The 27077-nt window shown below is 40.2% G+C and overlaps 1 protein-coding gene across 1 annotated transcript in view; it reads left to right on the forward strand.

Annotated features, from left to right (window-relative positions):
• adamts10 (ADAM metallopeptidase with thrombospondin type 1 motif, 10) overlaps positions 1–27077 on the forward strand; it is a 74901-nt gene that overhangs the window by 44493 nt on the left and 3331 nt on the right. The window contains exons 15-24 of the mRNA XM_077224314.1: positions 460–562; positions 5126–5259; positions 14195–14318; positions 21592–21672; positions 22617–22780; positions 23238–23364; positions 25155–25284; positions 25781–25985; positions 26067–26243; positions 26717–26876. Of these exons, the coding sequence (XP_077080429.1) occupies positions 460–562; positions 5126–5259; positions 14195–14318; positions 21592–21672; positions 22617–22780; positions 23238–23364; positions 25155–25284; positions 25781–25985; positions 26067–26243; positions 26717–26876 (1405 nt within the window). The remainder of the gene's footprint in view (positions 1–459; positions 563–5125; positions 5260–14194; positions 14319–21591; positions 21673–22616; positions 22781–23237; positions 23365–25154; positions 25285–25780; positions 25986–26066; positions 26244–26716; positions 26877–27077) is intronic.

Raw genomic sequence — 27077 nt, forward strand, 5'->3', positions numbered from 1 at the left:
TGTCTGTTAGAAAGGAACATTTCTTACAAATTAACTCCTATCCCACTTGTAAAGATCTTTTACAAGTTTTGAATGGAGTTTGTGAATGGATTCTGTTCTTGTATCATTTAAATTAGTTGATAAGACTGAAGCTCTGACAAATTTTGGGGTGCACTGGACAATGTCTAAATCATGGGTGTCCAAACCTGCTCCTGGAGGGCCACTGTCCTGCAGAGTTTATCTCCAACCCTTATTAAACACACCTGAAACCAGCTAATCAAGGTCTTGAGACTGACTAGAAACTTCTAGACAAGTGTGTTAGAGCAGGCTGGAGCTAAAATCTGCTGGACGTTAGACCTCCATGAGCAGGATTGGACATCCCTGCTCTAAATGATGTAGACATACGCCAATAGAAGAAACTGGTTCACTGTTGCCATGCTCCATAAGATACTCAGACTGACTGATTTGTGTGTGGGTTAGGAATGCCCAGTCGGTTCTCAGGATTTTCGGGAGATTCAGTGCTCGGACTTCGACAGCGTTCCTTTCCGGGGGAAATTCTACACCTGGAAGCCGTACAGGGGTGGTAAGTATAAAACCCTTAAAGCACCTGTTCTGAGACATTCCGGCCATTTTCCTTTGATTTTATGTCACTTTTATTGGCTTGTTTTTGCTCTGAACTGAGACGTTTCTGTCTTAAATGCACTTTAAGTTGCTTTGAATAAAAGCGCCTGCCAATTGAACAAATTAAGAATGCCACATATATCAACAGCCATATTGATATCGGCCTATAAATGTTATTTTTTTTAATGTTATTTCATCGGTCCGATAAGTTAAATAGGCCAAATTATAGTCAAATAACTGTATCATTTCTAGATGGCATACCTATTGTTAAACACAAAAAGTAAATGTTTACACAGAGCCTGTAAGATTTGAAATCTTTTAAAAGCATATGCACATATACATTTTGTTTCTTTATTCATCCTTAAAAAAAAGGTTGGCCATAGACATGCATTTATATATTTTTTATTACTAGTAGGCCTAAATGTGTTTTTTAAATGATTGTGGGATAAGAAAGATTTCTGCAGTTGTGCCTGTTTTAAAATTAAAAGCCTTTTTCTACTGTACATGATTTTTGGTATTATTAAAAGCATGTAGCGGTCTGGACTATTAAGGGGTGCTTTTTGTGATCAATCGCACAAAATGTAGATTGATATCTAATATTTTCTTCAAAATATAAATAGTAATGGTATCATTGGTGCATCCCTTGAACTAATGCAAATGTTTGTGCTCAGAACTGAACAGAAACATGTGATATCATCAGTTCCCTACCTACATCTTTCATGATTATGGGAATGTGCTCGATTGTTGTTGTTTAAGACTGTTTAGGGCTTTTGAAGGTGGTTTCGCTATTAGGACTGGACCACCATGCTCCAAAGAACCAATCTCTACACTGGCTCAGGTCCAGGACAGATGTGTGTGTGTGTGTGTGTGTGTGTGTGTGTGTGTGTGTGTGTGTGTGTGTGAGAGAGAGAGAGAGAGACAGAGGGTGCAGATAACAGTCTGGCATCCATATGCCGGGCTGCGGACTGCCAACTCCCAGAATCTCCAGTTTAAGTTTCTGCTTTTGATGAATGTGAAGCTGGCTGTCAAGGACTTAACTGCCTTTAATCTGCCCCTCCAATAACATAATGGCTTACAGAGAGAAGCCCACTGCAGGCTGCAAGCGCTGCTTTCATCAAGTCAGCTGATTTTAAAATGGAAATCCCTTGCAGCTGTTAAAATAAGTGCCAGACTGCTGTTTTACCCTGCTTTAGGGTCAGGTGGCATATAGACCTTAGGACTGCACTCTCTCTCTGTTTGAAACTTCTTTCTTTTTTTTTCTTTCTTTCTTTTGATGGAAATAAATGTTGTGATGATATTTCCATTAAGAGGTGCATACATTTTTGGTCAAGATTGAAAATGCAAGAGTCAAGCAATACATGAAGTCTACTCCGGCACATTCCAAAGACTTTCAATGAATTAAAGGTCTGGACTCAGAGGTGCCAATTCACCATTCTTTCACAATTTGAGCCTGATGAATCTTGACATTGTAATCATGGAATATGGCCATGATGTGTCTTCCTACATGGTTGTTTAAGAAATGAAAAACCAATTCGGGTTAGGGTTCAATTAGGGTTAGAAGAACAGTTGCCAAACATATAGCATGCTTGAAAGATAATAATCACTGCAATAATGATCCAGTTGTAGACTCTTAAGCATTTGCATATGCCCAAACAGTGACTTTTATTTTTTGGCCGGGCAGTGTATTTAAAATTTTAATTTATTCCAGTGATAGTAAAGTTGAATTTTCAGCAGTCATTGCTTTAGTCTTCAGTGTCACATGATCCTTCAGAAATCATTCTAATATGCTTGTGAAAACAAAAAATTTAGACTGACCCTTAAATGTTGGTAGTGTACACAGTAATAATGAGAGGAAGGCATTTAACTGTGATTTTTATAGTTACTTTAATCATAATCACATTTTCATAATCACAGCGTTCCGTTTGCATGAACTCCAACTTCATTGCAGTACTGCCTTAATCACATTATAAGGGTGCTTGTAAACGTAGCCAGTGTCTTAACTTTTGGCAGTCTGTTGAAGTAATGAGTCTAGAAAAAGATTAAAATCACGCTTTATCACTTTTACCGAAGTTCATGTTGAGCACATTACATTGTGAGATACACTGTATAATGCATTGTGCTCTGGCTGTATGCACTCTCACCAGAACCTCCTGAAACCCATACACTCCAGTGAAGCCCTCTTCTAGCCACCTCAAAAATATAACTATGGCCTGCCAGAGCAAAGCCTCATGGGATGCACGGTTTCCATCGTAAGCCTGCTTCAGTATATGTTTTCACAGGCACCCAGGACCTTATCAAATTAGTCCAACACTAACAGAAAATTGGCCAGCAGCTCAAAAACTGCCCTCTTTAGGTTTATAAAACAGAGGAAGAGTTATTATACAACATAAAGATTGTGGTAGATGTGATTCAACTGATAAGGCAAGCGGGTCTTAGGCAGCCAAAGAAAGATTACACAGTTTTAGCACCACCGCTGCCAGGTACAGGCAAGGGGAATGAGTTCAGACCTACCAGCCTTTCAAGAGTAATATAAAAGAGGCCCAGAGCAAGGACAAAACCACACACTGGTAGTATGAGTGAGATTATGAGTCAATTAACTCTTTGTTCTTTGTTACATAACCTATACAAATGTGTAGTGTGGGTAGTATGCTTTGCACTTTTAATCATACATCAATGTACAGTATGTTTCTTCTCTCTCTTAAACACCTTCCATGTTTTTTTGACCCGTTAAGAGGTGTACAAAACTACATACAGATTTTTTCAAATCAACTAGTCCATGGGTTGCTTTAATGACTAGTCAACTAATCGAATAATAGAATGACTGTATAGTTAGGCTGATTTAGTTTCACCTCACCCTATTTCTTAGGGGGCGTTTATATAAGATGCGTCCTTGCTTCCAAAAACAGCTGGACAGAGCACAACATAATGGAAGAGAATGCAGAGTACATATAATTAACAAAATTATCGTTGACTGGATGTGGCGTCCTAAAAATGCAGCTATTAGAAAGTTTTTTTGACTATGAAAATTATTAGCTATTAGCATGCTAATTAAAGTATCGCATCTCAAAATATCAAATTTGATAAATATGTCTGGAAGAAAAATCGAATAGATAAACAAAATAAATACAATCTACGTATACCAGCTGACCTAAGAAATTGACTAGTGCACTAGTGAGGGTACACATCTGTTCAAAAGTTTGAGGTCAGTACGTATTTTTAATTGATTAAAAGTTATAATAATGTGACAAATGATTTCTGTTTTAAATAAATATGTTCTTTTGAACTTTCTATTCAATAATTGGTTTCCACAAAAATTTTAAGCAGCATAACTATTTTAAACAACGTTAAGCAGAAATGTTTCTTGAGCAGCGAATCAGCATATTAGAATGATTTCTGAAGGATCGTGTGACACTGAAGATGAAAGTAATGTCTGCTGAAAATTCAGCTTTACCATCACAGAAATAAATTACATTTTAAATTGTTAAAGTGGACAGTTTACAGTTGTTGTAATAATATTTATAATATTCCACAATATAACTGTTTTTACTGTATTTTGAATCAAATAAATCCAGCCTTGGGGAGCCTAAAAGACTTCCCAAACTTTTGAATGATCATGTACCTCCCAAGGAAACGGGCTTCCATGGAACCATAACATCAGCTTTGAGACATAGCCTCCGTCTCCTCTCTCTTTCTTCCTTGTCCGTCACATGAGTTGTGTGATTTCTTCTTTGTCTCTCAGGGAATGTGCTGAGAGAGGCTGTTTTCCCCTCCAACGTGCTTTATTTACTGTTTCTCAAATTTGTTGAGCCATTACAGAGGAGACAGGGGAATAAAGCCAGTGTGTTGTATGTGCGTTTCAGCTGCTTTATCTTAAGCAAATCATCTAAAATGTGCCCCGGACCCCCCTTTCTGCTACTCAAGGATGTGACAGCAGTGGAAGAATAAACTAACTTACATAAACCCCACAAGCTCATTAAAATACCACATGCAGCCATGGAACTCTACAGAGTGCTGGCGGCCGTCCCGCAGAGTTAGTATAGTTATAAAGCTCCGTTTGGCTTCATGAAATACGCCGTTCATGTGTCCCCATTGTTAGAAGCGCATTAAACTGAGGAGCGAATTTGCCAGCAGTTTGTTTTTAGGTTTGTTTTGCCATTGTGTAATGTTGTAAACTTAACAAAGCATAACACATGAGGAGTCACTTCTATACAAGCAACAAGAGCGTAATGGCGTTAGCATTAGTTCTTCTCACATTGTGTCCCGCATGTAAAAATGTTTACTTACATAAGAGCTTTGTAGATTTTATGTGGTCCTGTGATGCTCCTGAGGAAGGATACATCAGTTAGTCAGTTAAAGCTGAGGTTTCTGCATCATTAGCATAGCTAGTCTCCTTTGTCTTTCCTTTAGGATGTAGTGTGTTTCGAGACGTTCAACTTTGTATATCTCCAGCTCTTTTTATAAGTATGTAACATGTTAATTGGCTAATGATCATTGAGGTGTGATGTTTTGCACGTTTTGGCTGCAGGTGGGGTGAAGTCATGCTCGCTGAACTGCCTGGCAGAGGGCTATAACTTCTACACTGAGCGCGCTCCAGCTGTGGTGGACGGCACACCCTGCAGGGACGACTCTTTTGACGTTTGTGTTAATGGCGAGTGTAAGGTGAGACGGTAACACACACTTTTCTTCAAGTATACATATCTGAGTTTTCAGATGGCAGGGTTCGTATGATATGCTTTTCCAATTGTCGTTTTTGGATGGCTTTGAACTTCTGCCAAAGCAAGACAACAGAAGAGAAAAACTCCCTCTTTTAGTTATTGACACATAAATCCATCAATCTATCAACACATTATTATAGTGATATGGAGAATCCATAGAGCTCTGAAATGGTAATATTCCATTGCTGCCTCGTCACATTTTTTTTCTTCTATCTATTAAGGATGCTTTAACACTAAAGCTTATTAGACATCAGAGTTCAGTATTGTTTGGTAGGAGTGAAAGGGATTTTACAGTATATAACTCCCGGCTCAACAATTAGCATAGCCTGCTGTCCTGAGGCTGATGTGAGAGAATTTTGGCCAGTTAGCTGACTAACATTTTTGCAAAAATGACTTAAAAGCAGTCTTAAACAGTCTTAAAGCATCAGTAAGAATGTGTTGAAATCTAAAAACCAATCAGTAATTTTTTGCATCATATGCCATTGTTACCCAGTCACATTATAGCTGTATAATTTCCTGTAAATTATAAAGGAAAACATACTTTATTAAATAATTAATAACAATAATAATGATCATTTTTACTCATAACTGCCACAAAAGAATGATACATTTTCATTGTTCTTCACTACTGCTGCTACTATAATAATCTCCAACGCGCATTCACACAACAATGAACACACTTTGGAGCTTAATATTTTGTAAATAAAGTGGTAAATTGTTTGCGCAAAGCACTCGCATCATTTTGAGGATAAACCACTGGAGTCACATAGATTACTTTAATGATTTCCTTAGTACCTTTCTGAGGCTTAAAAGTGGTATTTGCGTGGACTGTCAATGGAGGGACAGAAATCTCTCAGATTTCATTAAAAAGATCTTAATTTGTGTTCAAAAGATGAACAATAGCCTAATGGGTTTGGAACGACATGAGGGTGAGTAATTAATGATAGACTTTTAATTTGGGGGGGAACTAACCCTTTAAGTTTTAATAAATAAATAAATAATTATTTTTGTGGCTCTTAGTATAGTGTTCACATTGTAGTGTAATGCATATCATAGCTTGTCTCAGATTACATGACCTTTGGTAATACGCCTGTGGCAGCTAAACGCTAGTGTCATTCCTTATAATGTTTTGGTAGAAAATTGAAAGCAAAAAAACATAAACATAACAATTATTGTTGGCATATTCTCTTCGGAGTCGTTAGCTAGTTACTGTGGTAAACATCTACCGCTAGTACTCATGGTGGTACTCACTTTGATTTCCCTTCTTATTCAAAAGTAGAATGTGAAAATAGCCCAGCGGGGTGAGAGAGGTGAAATTGAATTCCGGTTTGGATCAAACTAAGTGTGAAAACGGCCTTAAATGTTTTTTGTTTATTAGCATGTTTCATAATGCCAACTGTAGTGTATTTTATTAAGTGTTTCATTTTGTTGTACTGCGCAGGACAGGCTGAATGCGCTCCTTTGGAGTGAGCTGTGCTGGTTTATCTTTGCCCTGTTGTCCAGACCTGTGGTTGTTTTTATCAACAGTTCAGTTCAGTCCAGCCCTGTTCTGCTCTGCCCTGAATGCTGCAAGAACTCAGTGACCCCCCCCAGATCCATCTGTCCTCAGCGCACGCAGCTGAACATGATCACAGCAACTTCTCCCATCCTCCCCTTTGTCAACTCCCCCCCTTTCTCCATTTCTTTCTTTTCCTTCTCTCTTTCCTTCCCCATCTCCTTTCCTCACTCATTCTCTCGGCTTTCTTATTTATGGTGCATATAAAAACCGGAGAACAGCAGGGGGAGAAATCAAAGTAGTGTTTGCAACCTCATGGTGGCTAAGCTTCCAAACAGTAAGGGTTTGATTATGAAAGCAAGAGCTTTGAAGCACAAGGCATTAAAAGAGCCCGTGGAACCACGTGTCTCGAAGCTCGGCTCTGTTCGGTCCAGCACAGGACATGCCCTGCTTTCTCTGAGCGGCCACTGACTTACCATTGTTGTTTTGAGAAAATAGGTCACACATTTGCAGGTTATGGAATCTAGGCCAGGTCAACAAAAGTCTTTGGAGCTTTAGTGGGTTCTCTTACAAGAGTATCTCTCGTACTGCGTAATATCTTACGCTAAGGGGAAAACCTCTTTTCCACGAGATATTGAAGCCAAAAATTATCCTTAATTTTGAATGAATGTAAAACCCTGTGCAGCAGCATGCAGACATAGGCAAGACGGCTCGCGCGCCTATTGGCTGCCCTGCGGTAACAGCAGCAGCCTATCGAGAGAGGCCCTGCGTGACGTGATACCCAATGGGGGCGCTTCGTGCCCATTTCGTCACGTCCCGCCAGAACAGGCTTGGCCTTGGCCTATAAATATGCTCGACAGGCTGATACAAACTGATTTTCATCTCTTCAGCGAAGCACTACTGCATCGCTGGATCCGGAGTGAGAAGCCGCGCTGTCTGATAGTAAGCCTTCAGCGGGACGAGCCTTCGAGTCTGAAGCCGCTGGCCTTCTACTCGCCGCCTTCAGCCGCCGTACCTGCTACGCTTTCCGGCGTCAATATCCTTTTACTCTGCTGAGAGTGTGTGTTCGCCGTCGCGTCTCACACTCTCTCTCTCTTTATCTAAAAGAGCAGCGTCTTTTTAAAGATGCTTCGTTCCAGTGGCTCCTACCGAGCCACACTCAGCGACGGGGACCGCCATTTCATCTGCGTTTCCCGCCTGGGTAAGTATCATGCAGCTCTCGCACTCGCTGAGCGAGCTATTGCCATGGTGACTCTGAGGACTCACCTGGCATTTTTTCTCTGAGTCTGCACTCCCGCCCGCTGTAGTGTCGCGCTGCAAAGCGCCGTACTCAGCGGGTCCCCGAGCCTCTTCCAGCCCGTGAAAGCTCGCCGGTTCGCCGGCCAGCTTCACCAGCTTCAATCGAGTCGCTCACTGGCGGACAACGGCCGCCACGCGCCGCCGCCTCCGCCATTATGATGACGAGATAGCTGAATCTGTAGAGAAGGCCAGCTGCTCTATCCTGGCGTCGGACAGTTAGGATTGGGCGAGCTCTGTGGGCCTCCCCCCCTTCTGCCCGCGAGTCATCAGGAAAACGGGCCAGCATCAAAACCGCGGCTAGCTTTCTTTGTTAAAAGAAAGCTACCCCGCCCCCGCCCCCCGTGGGCGAGCGTCACCGGCGAAATGAGGAAAGAGTGTGTTTTAGTCCCGCCGAGGCCGGACCAATCTCCATTTTTCAAACATTTCTCAGCTCCTCTTAGTTTGAGCGGCTGAAAATGTCAAAAATGCAGCAGTGAGCCTGTTGTATAACACGCACGCCTGCAAACAAATGCCGACACACACAGAACTGTGATGACGCTCTCTTATCTGCTCGACGCCCCCCGTGGGCATGCGTCACCAGCAAAATGAGGAAAGAATGTGTTTTAGTCTCGCAGAGGCCGGACCAATCTCCATTTCTCAAACATTTCTCAGCTCCTCTTAGTTTGAGCGGCTGAAAATGTCAATATTGCAGCAATGAGCCTGTTGTATAACACGCACGCCTGCAAACAAACGCCGACACACACAAAACTGTGATGACGCTCTCTTATCCGCTCGTTCAGTTCCAAGAAAATGTGACTGTTCCAGTGTATTTTGCAGTAAACAAGCCGGGTACCATGGCCCGCTTGCCTGAACACAAATGCCGTTTCCATGGCAACCCAGAAAAATCAAATAAGCAGTGTATTTTCTGGTATTCCGGCCACAGCCGATGGTGTTATGAGTGTAATAAAATGCCCACAGCCCAGTGTTCATTTCTACACACAAACACAGCCCGCCACAGTGCAGGGTTCGACTCATGTGCCCACAACCCAGTGCCCACAAACACTACACACTGCATGTGCCACGTTTTCTGTAAAAGAAACCAACACACATACAGTCAGTGTTTAAGTCTCGCCGCGGCCAGACTCCACCGAAACTTCTCGCTCGTTCAGTTCCAAACAATGGGACTGTTCCAATGTATTTTGCAGTAAACAAGCCGGTACCACAGCCCGCTTGCCTGCATACAAACGCCATTTTTACGGTGACCCAGATAAATCCCAAAAAGAGTGTATTTTCTGGAATTCAGGCCACAGCCGATGGTGTCATGAGTGTTGTAAGAATGCCCACGTCTCAGTGCCCATTCCGACACACAGACACAGCCCGCCACAGTTCAGGTCTAGCACAAATAAAATCGACTCATGTCGATTGTGCAAAAAAAAAATTTAGTGAAGGTGCCCACGACACAGTGCCCACAAACACTACACAATGCGTGTCCCACGGTTTCTGTAAAAACGAAACCAACACACATTCAGTCAGCACAAGCCGACGGTGTTCTCAGTGCAGTGAGTGTGCCCGCTGTCCCGCACCCACATTCCCTCACAGACACGCTCAACCCCACGGGGTTTGTCCCGCTCGCTCTCTCTCCACAATCTGTCATAGAGAAATCGAGCGCTACCAGGCTGCCCGCCGTGATCGGTGCGCCCCCGCCTCGCACACTGTAAACACAGTGTTTATGTCTCAGCACACCGAAGCTCTGCGGCCGCCGCTATGCCGCGGCCAGAGCCCGGATTTCATTCTACCTCTAGCTATTCACGCAGATGCGTGGGCAAAGCTTCCCGGGGTATCAGAATGGGTGTTGAACATTATAAAAAGAGGGTATTCGCTGCAGTTCGTTCAACGTCCCCGCCATTACACGGCGTAAGTCGAAACCACGGTAAACAACGAAGTATCTCATCTACTTCGAGCCGAAATAGCGAAACTACTGAGCAAAGGGGCCATAGAACCTTTATCTCAGAGCGAAGGAGGGCTATACAGCAGATATTTTCTGGTACCGAAAAAAGACGGGGGTCTCAGACCCATTCTAGATCTACGGCAGCTGAACAGAGCGCTTGTGAAGCACCAGTTCAGAATGCTGACAACCAGGAAAATCCTTGCGCAAGTTCGCCAGGGAGACTGGTTTATGTCAATAGATCTGAAAGACGCCTATTTCCAAATACAAATAGCGTCACGTCACAGGCAATTCTTGAGATTCGCCTTCGAGGGCCAGGCATCTTAATACACAGTCCTGCCGTTCATCCTGTCCCTAGCACCCCTTACATTTACGAAGTGCATGGACGCGGCTCTCGCACCCCTGAGACTTGAGGGCATGCGAGTCTTGAACTACTTGGACGATTGGCTGATTCTAGCTCGATCACACTCAGAGCTCATAGAACACAGAACCACATTACTCGAAGCATCTCGAGAATCTGGGTCTCACAGTCAATTGGGCAAAGAGTTCGCTGTTTCCCAGCCAGAAAATTTCTTTTCTGGGAACAGTGCTGGACTCGCTGTCTATGACAGCACTGGACATTCAGCGCACCGCGAAATCCTTCCGCCGCGACTCTATAGTCCCGCTCAAAAGGTTTCAGAAAATGCTGGGCCTCATGGCCTCAGCATCTTCGGTACTTCAGCTGGGCCTGCTTCGCATGTGCCCACTGCAGTTATGGCTGAAAGCGCGAGTTCCACCCCGGGCATGGACCGCTGGTCTGTTTCGCCTCAAGGTCGACATGGAATGCGTTTCGGCTCTGGAACCTTGGAAAATAGCCGACTGGTATCAGTCAGGCGTGAGTTTGGGGACTCCCTCGAGTGTAAAGGTGGTGTCCAGGGACGCCTCCATCTCGGGATGGGGAGCACTGCTCGAGGGCAGACCGTTCTTTGGCCAGTGGTCAGAACGAGAGAAGCTTCTACACATAAACTGTCTAGAACTGTTGGCAGTCGACAACGCGCTACGGCGCTTTTGTCCCCAGTTAAAAGGCCACCACGTCTTGGTCCGGTCGGACAACATGTCAGTGGTGGCATACATAAATCGGCGGCGCCAGGTCCCGAAACCTTTACAGACTGAAGGAACTCCTCCTGGTCTGGGCTCAGCACAACCTGCTTTCACTGAAATCAGCGCATGTGCCTGGTCGCCTGAATCTGGGACCAGACAGTCTGTCCAGAAACAATGTCCCTGCAGGGGAATGGTCGGGAATGGTTTATCACGCAGGCTAGAGCCCCGTCTACTAGACGGCTCTATTCCTCGAAATGATCAGTGTTCTCTGCCTGGTGTCAAGCTCAGGGCTTTTCACCCGTAGACTGCGGGGTCACGGAAGTGCTCTCCTTCCTTCAGGAGCTGATGGATAAGGGCATGACCCCATCCACGCTCAAAGTATACGTGGCGGCCATAGCGGTGTTTGCAAAACCGACGTCTGGCCAGTCACTGGGGAAAAACGACCTGGTCGTGCGATTCCTCAGGGGAGCTCGGAGGCTGAATCCTCCCAGACCCCCCTCAGTCCCTGTGTGGGACCTTTCTACGGTTTTGGAAGCCATGAAAGGTGCCCCATTCGAGCCAATCCATTTGGCAGACATGAAACATCTGTCTTTCAAAACGGTGTTTCTTATGGCTCTCGCTTCAGTGAAGCGCATAGGGGACTTACAAGCGCTCTCAGTAAGCGCGTCATGTATGGATTTTGGGCCTAATGACTCAAAAGTCATACTCAAACCAAGGCACGGGTACGTGCCCAAATCCCTCAACACACCGTTCAGGGCCAAGGTTATTTCCCTGTGCGCCCTCCCGGTTCATGATGAGAAGGAGGATGCGAGTCTCCTTTGCCCTGTCAGGGCATTGAGAGTTTATGTATCCCGCTCATCTGTCTTCAGACAGACCGAGCAGCTCTTTGTTTGTTCGGCGGACGCTCCAAGGAACTGGCCGCATTAAAACAGAGCCTATCCAAATGGATAGTTGATGCCATAGCGCTGGCTTACACTTCTAAGGGCCTGCAGTGTCCTTTGGGTGTCAGAGCGCACTCCGTGAGAGGCGTGGCCTCGTCGTGGGCGTGGTCTAGCGGGATTTCCTTGCAGGATATCTGTATGGCGGCAGGCTGGGCCTCGCTGTCTACATTTATACGGTTTTATAACCTAGAGGTTCCCGCCTTGCAGGCCAAGCCGCTGTCGGTCTAGAATTCAGTACTATCTGCCCCGCTGCGCCGGCGCAGAATGCTGAGTTTTGCTTGTGCATCGCTCACTGATCGATAGAACAGCTCCATGGGTGTTGAATAACCCATACTTATACCCAGTTCAGGCTGAACACGTTCACCCTGTCTGCGTGAAACACTGTTAACATAACTAGCTCCTGTGGGATGCTATTTCATGGGGAATGATGCTTGTAGACTCTCTTCTCTGACTCTCTGTGAGTGAGGGAACGAGTACTGCGTATCTTGCCGTGCATACGACAGCGCTGGTTCGCTTCAGTGATGAAAATCAGTTTGTATCAGCCTGTCGAGCGTATTTATAGGCCAAGGCCAGGCCTGTTCTGGCGGGACGTGACGAAATGGGCGCGAAGCGCCCCCGTTGGGTATCACGTCACGCAGGGCCTCTCTCGATAGGCTGCTGCTATTGCCGCAGGGCAGCCAATAGCCGCGCGAGCCGTCTTGTCTATGTCTGCATGCTGCCGCACAGCGTTTTACATTAATTCAAAATTAAGGATAATTTTTGGCTGAAATATCTCGTGGAAAAGAGGTTTTCCCCATAGCTTAAGATATTACGCAGTACTCGTTCCCTCTCTAGAGAGAACCAAGGTTACGTTAGTAACTGAGTACGATTTTTGTGAAGTTGCACAGGCCTGGATTTGGAAAGTGTCAAGCAGTTTCTGGTCTGCTGGTTCATGAGTTCATTTTGTGTAACCTTTTAGATCCTGACAGCAGAGACTCTTCGGTTTCTTCATCAATGGCCTCTTTTTGTGCAGATTTGGCCCCTCTAGAGAAATCTGCTTTGCTTTGCACAATGTCAATTTAAATGGATTGTGATCCCTCAAGTTCTGGGATTGCTCTCAAGATTAATGTATTATGGTTGTCAAAAGTAACGTGTTAACACGTGCAATTAGTTAAATAAGTTACAATCATCCGAGCCTATGACTTAATTTCTTCTGTGTTATAGAAAAGAAGAAATATTAAAGAATGCTAATAGGCCTACTGGTCTTTTTCTATGCAATTACAGTGAATGGAAACTCAAGCTTTCAAGTTTTTAAAAGAATGCAAAAGCACAATAAAATCGTAAAATTGTTTCTCGGTGAAAAGCTGAATTCTTGCCCCCCCGATTTAATAGGGTCTGGAGTCATAGTGCTGAATACTGTTGACTAAAATATGAGAGAAAACTTTGAAAAAATACTTTTAATTTGAAATTTTAACACTTTATCAGTTATATCACAGCTTCCTGTTGTTTTCAGTTCGAGCAAGAAATATTTTTGCAGAACACATGACTTTGTCTATGCTATCCATAATGTTTTATTTTACTCTTTTCCTAATACACTGTTTGTTTGTAAGTTGATAATTTTATATCAAGCATAATTTATTAAATAGAGCATGTAAAATAGTTTTACAAATGTGTTAATTTGTGTATAGATATGCCGTGTATAGATATGCCTCATTACTCTGATAACAAAGAATGCTTTATACTTGTTTAAATGTTTTGTTCTACATTTGCAGTTTTGCAAATAAGATATGACTAATAACTTACAGTAAATTGCATTGATAGCAAGTATTCTGTCTCAACTTCAAAGCAATGCATTATGAGGATGGTAAAACTGAAATTATTAATGCACTAACAGTGTTTTTAGAAGAATTCAAATGGAAAGAATCGATTAAAATACTGCAATCACAGTATATCGGGGTTGAAAATCAGCAAACTGAACTACTTTATATGGGATCAGCTTAATACACAGCATGCATTTTAATATTACTTAATTAAAATTTGCACAGACAATGACACAAATGCAAAGTACATTATGTAGTGTAATATCTTCAAATTTTACATTCTTTTTCTTCACTGTGACTTTTGCCTTAATCTCTAAATATGTGTATGTATCTGTATGCAGCATGTGGGCTGTGACCGGATTCTTGGCTCGGATGTTCGGGAAGATCGCTGCCGTATTTGTGGAGGAGATGGGAGCAGCTGCCAGGTCATCGAGGGGGTCTTCAATGACTCCTTGTCTGAAGGAGGTACAGAGTGTGTGCACTTCAGTTTGAACTGGAACGATATGTAACAATATGTGCAAAAGAAGCATTGCTGAAATACCATTTTTCTCATTGAGGACCTGGTTGTTGAAAAGTTTCCACAGGCAATTTCGTTTATGACAAACAGTCTTGTGAAATGTTTTAGGTGTTAAAATATAAGCCCTCGATGGGATAGATTCAGTAAAAACAGCTTTTCTATTGACAGAGGTAGAGTATCTATTGCTGTGGATTTACAGCTGGTGTTAAAATATGATCACCTTAAGTTAAACTAAAGCTCAATTCAAGACAGAGTTGGGTGCTAAAATAGTGTTCCTCAGCCTTGAATAGAGCTAAAATAATTTCTTTCTGGGCACAATTCCATCATTGATGATTTAGTTTAACATTAGGGAATCATATTTTAACACCAACTGTAAATCCACAGAATTAAAAACTTGCTCACTATAGATCACATGAATCAACATTCAAAAGCTATTTAGGCGGTGTCTTCGTAAACTCATTCATTATCATTTCCTGATGAATAAAAATCAAGTTCCACCCTAAATTTTTTTTTCTTTTTATAAATATTTCTGTTATACCTTGACAAAGGCTACTTTTTGTGCCGAAACGTTGGTAATACTATAACTGCACACTCTAAGCACATTTTCTCTTTGCATCAATTAGAAATATGTCACGTTATGGAAATAAAATTAGTTATGAACAGCAGTTAATGTTGATTTCAATACATCACATTTCCCGCCTATAGAAAGGGTTATTTAAGGGTACGTTTACACAGCAACAATGTACCTAAAATTTAAAAGTTGTTCCTTTTTAGTTTTTCGTGTACAGATGACAACGTTGTCGAAACAGTCCCCATTCACACAAATCCACTAGTATTCACTTTGTAAAGAAACACTACGCACCTATAGACTGAACATGGAATATGCATGCAGTCACCGGTTTCACAAACTCTTGATAATGGTATCGTTTTCAAAAGTTTGAGTTTTCAGGCCCCCAAAACACCATTGTCATATAAATGAATGGCCAAAACCGATAAAATGTTTTCCGTTTTTAGATGAAAGCGTTGTCGTGTAAACGGCTCCTAAAAGGGATGTTATTTTCTAGTGATCATGGGAGCAGAAATCATTTAAACTCCCTTGAGTAGGAACATTTTATTGTCTGTGTATTTCCATGCATGAGGCCAATGTAAATTGTGATTAGCATTCATTTTTGTAGTAGCATTCGTGCCATTGCTTGATTTTCATGGGCTAAAGCAATGTGAACATTGTGTGCAAATTAACAATGCGATAAAGAGGCACAAATTTATTCTTAAAAATAGAATAAATAGTGTCAATTTCCCCTTAGTATCTTTCAGAAGATGGATAATATATATTTTTTTCTGTTAATGGTTAAGTGAAGCCTGCAAATGCACATGTGAGTAACACAAGCCTGGTGCCTGAATTGAGTAGCCCAACTCCCACCCCCCAAACCTCAGAAGTGTGTGTGTGTGTGTGTGTGTGTGTGTGTGTGTGTGTGTGTGTGTGTGTGTGTGTGTGTGTGTGTGTGTGTGTGTGTGTGTGTGTGTGTGTGTGTGTGTGTGTGTGTGTGTGTGTGTGTGTGTGTGTGTGTGTTTGACATGCTTTGAGGTACTGGGAGCAGCCTTGGCAAGTTCCTCTGGTGTCTGGGGGAGTATTTTGAGGCCTGGATCTAACCCAGAAGTCCAATTGAACTGGATTGTCCAGGACATAAGGGAGACTGTTGCTCCTTCCTTCAGTGGCCCATACCAACCTCTTTAAAACCCCTGATAATTCTTCTTTCCTGTTCTCCAGTTAGCACTTTCTCAGCCTGCTTCCAGAGAGTTGTCAGTAAACACGCTTCTCAATTAGCTATTGAAGTTATGAGCTGGAAAATGTTAACATGAACTTGCACTTTGAGATGGGATCATAGTAAATGGTGTGAAAAAGCGGGAAAGGTTTTGCAGTTCTTCTAGTATAATTAATTTAATGTATTTCACCATTAAAAAATCCACAAATGTGTTGCAAGTTGTTTTAATATTTCAAACCCTCCACCCTCTCTTTAAAAAATAATCTGATCGCTTTGCGCCATGTTCTGACACTGAACAGACGTGAGTATTCATTGAGCATGTTGTCAAGAACTAAATGAAAATCAGCTCACTATAAAAGAAAAGGAAGAATGAAGATGGAGGCCAAAAGCAGTTTAATGGTAGAGTGGAAAACTGAATGAGTTTACAGTAAATGACAAGCAAAACATTATTTTTATAGCACCTTTTAAAACGGTGTTTACAAAGTACAGTAGGCATGAGAGAAAATGAAATCTGCTGGCTAAGGATAAAATACATAGAAATAAGAGAATATGAAAAAACATGTGAGAAATAAGATAACTACTGTACCTGTCAAAAGTTTGGAAACATAAAAAATATTTTTGAAGGACGTTTCTTATGCTCACTAAGGCTACATTAAGAACCGTACTTTTGTGAAATATAATTACAAATGAAAATAACTTCTTTTATTTGAATATATTTTAAAATGTAATTCATTCCTGTGATGGCAAAGCTGAATTTTCAGCATCATTACTCCAGTCTACAGTGTCATTATATAGAAATGATTCTAACATGCTGATTTGGTGCTTAATTTCTTATTATTATCAATGTTGAAAACACTTGTTCTGCTTAATATTTTTGTGGAAACTGTGATGCATTTTATTCAGAATTCTTTGATAAATAGAAAGTTGAAATATAATTATTTTGAAACAATGTAAAAGTCATTACTGGCACTGTTTTTCTGTCCACACACATATCAACATTACGCAATATCAGCATACAGTATATCAGTATACATTCTCCACCAGGCCATATTAATTTTTACATTTTATCCTTAAAAAAGTTAAGGAACAAAGAGTGATAAACAGTAAAGGGGCCCAAAATATCTGTCGATGGCCCTCTTCAGACTTTAGATGTGTTTAGAGAAGCTATAAAATCCCTTTATGGAAACTCAAACAATGCGTGTAAGTGAACATCGTGCTTCAGGTCAGATATGTGTTGGACAGCTGCCTTGATGTTCAGGGGTGCTAGGGTACTCCAGCCGTTCTGAAAAGGTGTTTCATAATTACCTGTTCACATGCAAGGCCCAAGTCATAAACGCTGGGAAACAGGATCTGAGCCATGCAAAATTCCTTCCTATAGTCTGTTTTGAAACTTCAAAATTGATATAGAAATAACAAATGCGAACACCAAATAAGTATATTAGAATGATTTCTGAAGTATCATGTGACACTGAAGACTGGAGTAAGGATGTTGAAAATTCAGCTTTGCCCTCACAGGTATAAATTACATTTTAAAATATATTAAAATAGAAATCTTTTTTTATTGCAATAATATTTCACAATATTACAGTTTTTATTGTGTTTTTGATCAATTAACTGCATCCTTGGGGAGCATAAGAGACTTTTCAAAAACATAAAAAATCTGATCAACCTCAAACCTTTGAACAGTAGTGTACGTTAATTGCTTAAATAAAAGGGCATTGTAAAGTGTGACCAAACTCTTTCCCAGTATGCTGACTAAAGAAGAGTAGCTGAGTTGATCTAGTTACTGTTTGAAATAATTTTGCATGTAAATATGGGTTATCTTGCAACATCTGCACAAACTAATTATTAATATTCATGACCTAAATCATTACCACGACATGATGTCACAACCAGCCATCAAAACTGATCTAATGAACAAACATATGACACTGAAATTCTTTGGAAGGGTTGTGATGCTGTTTTAGAAGTTAGCAAAGGTTTGAATGTGAGCCAGTTTGGTGTGTGTGGTGTGTTGAATGACAGGCTGCTGGCTCTGTGCTGGACTGAAAGTTATTCTCAGCTACAAGAACTGTAGTGGGCCACTCCCTGGGCGGGCAGCGGGAGAACATTGACCACAGTGGCTAGCCGAGGCTGAGATGATGGGCTATTCTTGGCTCTGGCTGTATTCGTGAGTTCAGGGTTCTTGAGGGTACGAACACAATTTAGACACAAAGAAACAGTTTATTTAAAATGTGGTCAATTAAAGAGAAGCTTCCAGTCATTGTGTGACCAAAACCACACAAATGACCACTATTGGTTCTTATCTGCCTGCTTCTCTCTCTCTCTATGTGTGTGTGTGTGTGTGTGTGTGTGTGTGTGTGTGTGTGTGTGTGTGTGTGTGTGTGTGTGTGTGTGTGTGTGTGTGTGTGTGTGTGTATGAGTACTCTGGTATATTCTTATTCAGAATCAGTTCCATTTATTTAAAAGGTTTTCATAACTTTTGATTCTGTAAAGCAGTTCTTGAATATGCATGCATATATATTAGGGGTGTAACGATGCAAAATTATGTTGGCATTAGTGGAATTGCATTAGCATGGTTTAAATAATACTTATTTGACCGTTATCAGTTGGTAGCAGTAAATGAAGAGATGTCTTATCGATCAAAAGTTCAGTATGGCGTACCACAAGGCTGTGCATGCTTCACTCTGTACATGCTACCCTTAGGAGATATCATTAGGAAGCATGGCATTAGTTTTCACTGTTATGCTAATGATACTCAGCTCTATATTTTTTCACGCCCTGACGAAACTTACCAATTCGCAAAATTAACAGAATGCATAGCTGATATAAAAAACTGGATGACTAGTAATTTCCTACTACTTGATTCTGAAAAAACAGAGATTCTAATTATTGGACAAAAAACTTCCTCACATACTAACCTAGAATACTGTCTAACACTTGATGGCTGCTCTGTCAAGTCTTCGTCGTCGGTGTGCTCTTTGATACTAATCTTTAATTTGAAAGTCACGTGTCTAGTATCTGTAAAACCGAATTTTTCCATCTTAAAAATATATCTTAATTACGTCATATGCTCTCAATGACAAATGCGGAACAGTTAGTTCATGCGTTCATGACATCAAGGCTAGATTATTGTAATGCTCTTATGGGTGGTTGCCCTGCATACTTAGTAAACAAACTACAGCTGGTCCAAAGCGCAGCCGCTAGAGTTCTTACCAGAACCAGGAAGTATGACCATATTAGCCCGGGCCGGTTCTGTCAACACTGTATTGGTTCCCTATTAAACCTTGTATAAATTTTAAAATATTGCTAATTACTTACAAAGCACTAAATGGTTAAGCTCCCCAGTACTTGAGCGAGCTCTTAACGCATTATAGTCCTTCACGTCTATTGCGATCTTAAAATTCCGTCTAGTTGATTATACCTAGAATATCCAAATCGACTGCTGGCGGTAGATCCTTTTCCTATTAGCACCAAAACTTTGGAACTGGTTCCTAACATTGTCCGGGAAGCAGACACACTCTGTCAGTTCAAATCTAGACTAAAAACACATCTTTTTGACCTAGCATACACATAACACATTATAGACTTCTATAATTCAATGTTAGGCTGCATAGATTAGGTCAACCGGAACTGGGAACACTTCCCATAAATCCTTATATACTTGTTACATCATAAGAAGGATGGCGTCTGGGCTAATATTAGTCTCTCTGATTATCCAGAGGTTTACCGCAGTCCGCCGGATCCGAGCCGTCTCCGGATCTGATGAAGGATCTGTGCCTGGACACAACGACAACGCAGTCCTGAAATTTATAATTTATATAAACTAGTCTCTCCCCTGTGAAGGCCTCTTTCCCTTCCCTTTACCTCTATACAGATAAAACGTTGTTAGGATAATTCTGGTTCAACTGGCTACACAGAAGCGAAAAAAATTCTGTATTATACATTTTTCAAGGCTTGTACCTTGGAACCTATTTCATGGATTGCTATCTCGAGCCACCAGGCACTGTTTTGTGCAAATGAGGTTTTCTGTTGGAACGGTGTCGTGTTAGCGGCCCCTAAGTTAATAACTAATGAACGTTGCGACGGAAAAGAATCAATCAAAACTAACTTTAGCTAGACAATAACTTTATTCTAGAGCTGCTGCAAAGCCAAAACAATCTCTGTTACTTTAATTTCCTATTATCATATTGTTAAAAGCGCTATATAAATGAAGGTGACTTGACTTGACTTGACAAATATGCTTGCACTGTGTCCCTGACTAGATATATTTATAATAATGTAGGCCACTTTTTTTACTGGTAACATAAGACATTTGGCATTATCAGGACCCACAAGTATTCCCTGATTGCATTATTATACATTATATTCAACATTATATATAGCACTATTTAATGTAGTTCTGACTCTAAAACTGAAAACTTGAATTTTTTCCTCACACAGAAATTTTATTTTGGGTGATCTATATACTGTACAATACATATTGTCACTATCTACAATACATATTGTTGCATTTTTGTATTGCGATATACTTTGCCACGATATAGTGTTTTACCCCTAATATAAATATATATAATGGTTTGTCCTGCACGACTAGTTGAACCTGTTGTATTTAGTGAATCAAAAACATTTATGAGTCAGTTGGAATCATAACGGAATTAATCTGATAATCTGACTCATTTCATCATTTCTGACTCCAAAAAGCATGATTAATGTATTATGATGAGATTTATTATAAACACGAATGAGCAAATTAATTTGCTTTTAGTATTTTTAATGTACTTTTTATTTATTTTAGCCGCCTCAAATATACAGTATAATATATATTATTTTATGTATTAATATAAAAAATGATATATATGAAGCAATACCACCTATGTGCTGCATTTAAAACACCTTTTGCAAGAATTTGTTATATCGGTTCTGTTTAAATAAAAAAAATTATTTCATCATTTGGCATCTGAATATTGAGAGCAATAAATGCAATAAGAATTGCTTTTCTTATTTATATTTCTTCCTCAAAAGTAGTATAAGAATCCGTAATTAAATCTTTAGGGGAAACAATATCATTAATATTAAAACAGAACCAGAATCAATAAATTCATTAGGAATTCCATTTTTAGTTGATGATTTACTATTTTGTTGCACAGTCTTCACCACATTGCCTCCTGACTCTTGACAACAAAATATATGTCGGTGGCAGGACTGTATGGAAAAATTTGTTTGGCTCTTTTGTTTTTTTACTCATTTGTCAGAGGCTGAATTTGTTTGCAGGCTTGTGGTAGAATCTGGCCTTAAACACGTGTGTTGGGCAGCTGAACTAAGAGACGTTGCCCAGGAATTCATTTGGAATCTCAAACCGCTGCATATCCCATCACAGTCACTCTCAGTGAAGCACCACTAACTGCATTGTTCTATGTGTGTGTGTGTGTGTGTGTGTGTGTCCACTCTCTCTTAGGTTATGAGGAGGTGGTCAGAATCCCCAAAGGATCTGTATTCATACACATCCAAGAGCTCAACGTCTCTAACAATTACTTGGGTGAGAATATTTTTCATGGTTTTACTCAAATATGAACCTTTCAGAGGAACTAATAAACTGTTGGAGTTAGTAGATTCTGTCAAGAGCTTCCCTGCTGAATTGCAAGCTTAGATCTGAGAGGGCTTTATTGTGCCTCATGGTTCAGCTAAAATTACTTGTTACCTATTCAAATTTTTAAATTTATCTTGTTATCAAGTTATCTTGTTCAATGTTTTACACTGTTCATTCATACTTCACCCTGGGCTAGTAATACATTTTGAGTAGTCAGGTTTCCAGATTTTACAAATGTGCTTTGTGAACCTTTGGTTAATATTTGTGTATTTATGAGATTACTGCATTCGCTCACAAAACATTTGCTTTGCAAAAGCATAGAAATAAAGTTTTTCCTCACATCTCATATTATTTTAATCACCAGTTTTGTGTTCACTCGTAAAACTTTTGCGCTCTTCCAAAAATATTGCGTTCCCTCAAGAAACTTTGTGTTCATGCACATAGAAATATAAGTTTTCTCACCAATTTTGAGTTTGCTCACAAAGTGCAACGCAAAACGGATGATGTAATAGGATTAATTTGAGGAAAAGCTACATTTTATGGAAGCTTGTTTCAGCCACGGAATACTTTTTTTTTAAGAGCATTGCGACTTCTTATCTCACAATTCTGACTTTTTTCCAATTGAGTTTGATATAGTCGCAATTGCAAGTTATAATGTCAAGATTGTGGTATATAAACTTGAAATTGAAAGTTTTAAAGTCCAAAAAAATACATTTTTTCCCCAAAATTGCATGTTTATATCTCGCTATTCTGACATTATATCACACTATTCTGAGAAAAAAAGTTTATTTATATTTTTATTCCATGTCGGAAACAATCTTCCATCATATTTAAATGCTTTTGTTAATTGTTAAAGGCCTGTTAATTATTAACCCTTTCCATGATTACCACAGTGTTGAAGAGCAAGGGGGATCAGTACTTCATCAACGGTAAGCTGACCATCGACACGCCACGACGCTTTGACATCGCAGGAACCACCTTCCACTATCGCCGACCCACCAATGAACCGGAGACCCTGGAAGCACTTGGACCCACCAACATGACCCTGATCGTCATGGTAATGCAGAGATGCTGGGTGGTCTGTTCAAGCAGGATATTTGTGCACTGCTTGTGTTGGTACAGATGCCTCAGAATTTAGACAGCTGCAATGTATTTGCTAAGTGTAATTTTCGGGGTAAATGTTATTTCAAGCTGAAATTTGTAATTTTACTTACTCCTGTCCTGGTTTAATATGCTGAGAGAACATGAACACTGAAAATTTAAACAATGTGTTTCTTTGTGCTATCAAAATTGCTTGTTTTTTTTTAACATTCAGATCAGCCCGATACAGAAACCATAACGTGAGTTTGGCTCAGGAGTATCTGTTTATTATAACAATGGAAGACGGGGAGTTTGTTGCGAAACCTGTTATAAAACAATTATTATTTATTTAATTTCATTACAAACCATCCAGCTTCATTAAAATGCTTAACGTTTGAAATCAGAGTTGAAGGCCACTTTGTGGTGTGTTGCAGGTTTTGGTCCGTGAGGAGAATCCTGGGATCCATTACCGTTTTAACCCACCTGTCAACAGAGATCCACTGAGCGTTTATGCCTGGCATTATACATCCTGGTCCCGCTGCTCTGCGTTGTGTGCAGGAGGTAACAGTTTTCTGTCTGTTATGGTTGAATTGTCTCTTCACTGACACGCATAAGGAAATTATTCACACATGAAAGTGGCATTTAACGGTTTTCCTCAAAGAAACTGAATTTAAATGGTGTATGCATTCATAATGATTGCTAAATGCACAAGAAAATCAAGCTATCCAACACAGTTCACATAAACGATACAAATTTCCCATGTCTGCCTGTTAGGATGTAAACTGTTTGAAAGCCTGGGAAAAAACACTTGCATGGACTGTATATACCAAAAACACCAGCTTTGATGTCACTTCCTATGCTCATGCTCTTTCCCCTTTATTCTTGTATTCATGCTTTGTGAGTTAATGACCCGTATTTATCTTGCTGATAAGATGCTATTAGCTGTGGCTCAGAACTAATTTGCTGTCGAAAACATGGAATCTGTTCCAGAATCGCTTAAAGGCATCATGAAGGTTGTTCGTTAACAGCTGTAATGGAAAAGGCAATCCCACATGCATTACAATAAATGCAAAATGGTGGGCAAAGCAAAATAAATGTTTATTATAATACTGTGAAGTTTAGATTAAAAATATGGATGCACATTAGATCAGTTATCAGCCAGTGTCTGCTGATATTAAATATTATGCTTGCTAATTTCTCCTATTTTTACTTCTAGATTACCTTTGCCATCATGTAACACACAAAGTTAATATTTAACACTGTTAGTAGTCTTTAGCATATTTCAAAATGAATATCTATTTTTCATACTGTTCATTATAATTGTCACGGGTGGTTGCAGGAAGGCAGACGGAGACGAGGATATAATTCCAAAGTGAAGGTTTACTTTAATTAAACGGTCAGCAGAACAGGTAGCAACACACTAAATATAACTGAGATCGAACAATGAACTAGGGAACACACAGGGCTTAAATACATAGGGAAACAGATCAGGGAAACGAGGCACAGCTCACAAGACTAAAGAGGAAACGGGTGTGACAGAAGAACTAATGGAGGTTACCGTGGAAACATAAGAGTGGCGGGAAAACAGAACAAAGGAAGACGTGACTAATGAAAACAAGACTCGGAAACACAACTGTGACAATGATGTTGAGATATCTAAAACTTTTTTTTCAGGTTTATTTGAGATTATTTGATTTTACTTGGATCTAAACATAGTAAAACAGTAATATTGTGAAATATTACTACAATTTAAAATAACTGTTTTCTATTTTAATATAGTTTGAAATGTAATGTAGTGATGGCAAAGCTGAATTTTCAGCTTCAATAAGTCTTCAGTGTCAAATCATTCACAAATCATTCTAATATGCTGATTTGTTATTGATCAATTTTATTCATCCTTGCTGAATAAAAGATGTGGCCCCAAACTTCTGAACGGTAGTATATACAAAAAAAGTATAGGATTAATATTTTAGTATAGAATTACTGAATATAGAATTAGCCTTTAATCTGCTATTGCCCCCCAAAAATTGCCCCTTTTTGGTATTGGAATTGTAATGTTTGGCAAAAAATTAAGTGACCTTATAAAACCGCCCACTTATAAGGTTCCAAGTTAGGATGCTGCCTTAGATGGCAGATGTCTGTTTAGGCGGTAAGCAGCAAAGCAGCTTGCTAGATTTTGGAACAGAGCCATAACCACAACGGATCAAAACCGTAATAACTTCACAGGGACTCTGTGTTTACTCAAAGACAAGAATGAAACAGCGCTGACATCAAAGCTTCATGTTTGTATGATTAGGGATTATGATAATCTAGCCTGATTTACACAGCAAAGACTGTTCTCTGTGTCACAGGGGTTCAAGTCCAGCAGGTAGTGTGCAAGAAACAAGCTGACCTCTCTGTGGTTTACAACCATTTCTGTGACAAGAAGAACAAGCCCAAAGACAAGAAAAGACCGTGCAACTTGGAGCCCTGCCCTCCAATGTGGGTTTCTTATGTGTTTGTGTGTGGCATTGCTACAGGTGTAATACAGGTGTAAATGGCATGCTTATGGGAACATATGGTAATTCGATCATCCAAACCACATTCAGACATGGTCAGGGATGCATATTGGCCACATTAGATTTGTAGTAAATGCTAATGTGTACTTATGCTTTCCAGATATTATCAAAAGACCACCAATTTATTTGCCAGTCACTGTAGTACCAACCATTTGCTAATTAGTATGATTTTTATTTTTTCATTTATAATGAATTAATTTAATGTTTTTCAATACAAAATAATGATACATTACAAATTACAAACTTTCTGATTATATACTTTATATAGTTTAATATATATAAATAAATTTTTTGTTTTTTTATTTTTGATTTCTAAACTCCTCTGTACATGCTCAAGACTTCACATAACATCTTCGGTATGCCTGATCAATGTGGTGCGATCATCCCCTGATATCTTTTGGTATGCGTGTTTCTGTCAGGTGGTGGACAGGAGACTGGTCAGAATGCAGTCGGAGCTGTAACAGAGGTGTGCGCACACGGGAAGTGCTGTGTAAGAGGAAGATCACGGCTACAGAGGAGAAAGTCCTGGATGACGTGGCCTGCACCCCACCTCGGCCTTCCATCACCGAGCCCTGCAACAACCACAGCTGCCCACCAGAATGGCATGCCCTTGACTGGTCTGAGGTACAGTAGAAGAACATGGATTTTCTGTTATCTGTTATTTGGTAAGGTCTCTCTTAATCTGTTGTGATTTTTCTTTTACAGTGTACTCCTAGCTGTGGTCCTGGTTATAGGTACAGGGTGATTTTATGTAGAAGTGGAGAGAATGGTGAAACATTGGCAGAGTCAGAGTGCCCGAAACAAAGCCGCCCGACAACCAGGGTGCGCTGCAACATACAACGTTGCCCACCACCTCAGTGGGTTATGGGACCCTGGGCAGAGGTGAGACCTAATTCAAAGAAATGTGTTTGTGTCACAAAGTGACAATCTCACTATCACAAAGACTATCTGATCACAAAAACATCTGACATAAGTGTTAATGTTTAAGCAAAATTAGATTATGAATGGAATAGCTGTGAATGACAAAAATATAATTGTGAGACTCAGCAAATAAAAACATCAATCTAATGTTTAGTGCACAAGGGAAAAAATATTCACATTTAATATTTACATTTTATATATTTTTTCATTCATTCATTCATTCAAATAAATAGAAATGTTACAAAAAAGAAAAGTTTTCACCAGCTGTCTTCCCAGCTGGTGAAAACATGCACTGAATCCAGTTTAAAAATGTTAAAAGACAAAAAAATTAATTGCTGGGTCCATATATGTGTAAATCCATGTAAACTTTCCAAGTTTCTTTTCTTACATGTTCCATGTCCTTTTTGACGTGTGTGTCTGTGTGTGTGTTCTAGTGCTCAGCTAGGTGCGGTATGGGTCAGGAGATTCGTTTAGTGCAGTGTCTGACACACACTGGCCAGCCATCCAACGAGTGCCCTGAGACACATCGTCCCGCCTCCATGCAGCAGTGCAAGAGCAAGTGTGACCACAGTGGCCCTACAGATAACCCTGAAGGTTAGATGTCTTAATTTGCATACCATCTGGCATATGTCTATATGTAATAATTGCGTGTTAAAAATCATGGTATGTTGAAGTTTTTTAGGCAAAAATGTCCCACAATCTATTGCTCTTTTAGCTTTAACAACTATACTGACGCAAATTTAGGATAGGAGTATGTATATATATTAGGATATATGTATATATGTATATATTAGG

This window comes from Siphateles boraxobius, unplaced genomic scaffold (genome assembly GCF_051911475.1).
Source record: "Siphateles boraxobius isolate OS27281-9 unplaced genomic scaffold, OSU_SipBor_1 9, whole genome shotgun sequence".
NCBI lineage: Eukaryota > Metazoa > Chordata > Actinopteri > Cypriniformes > Leuciscidae > Siphateles > Siphateles boraxobius.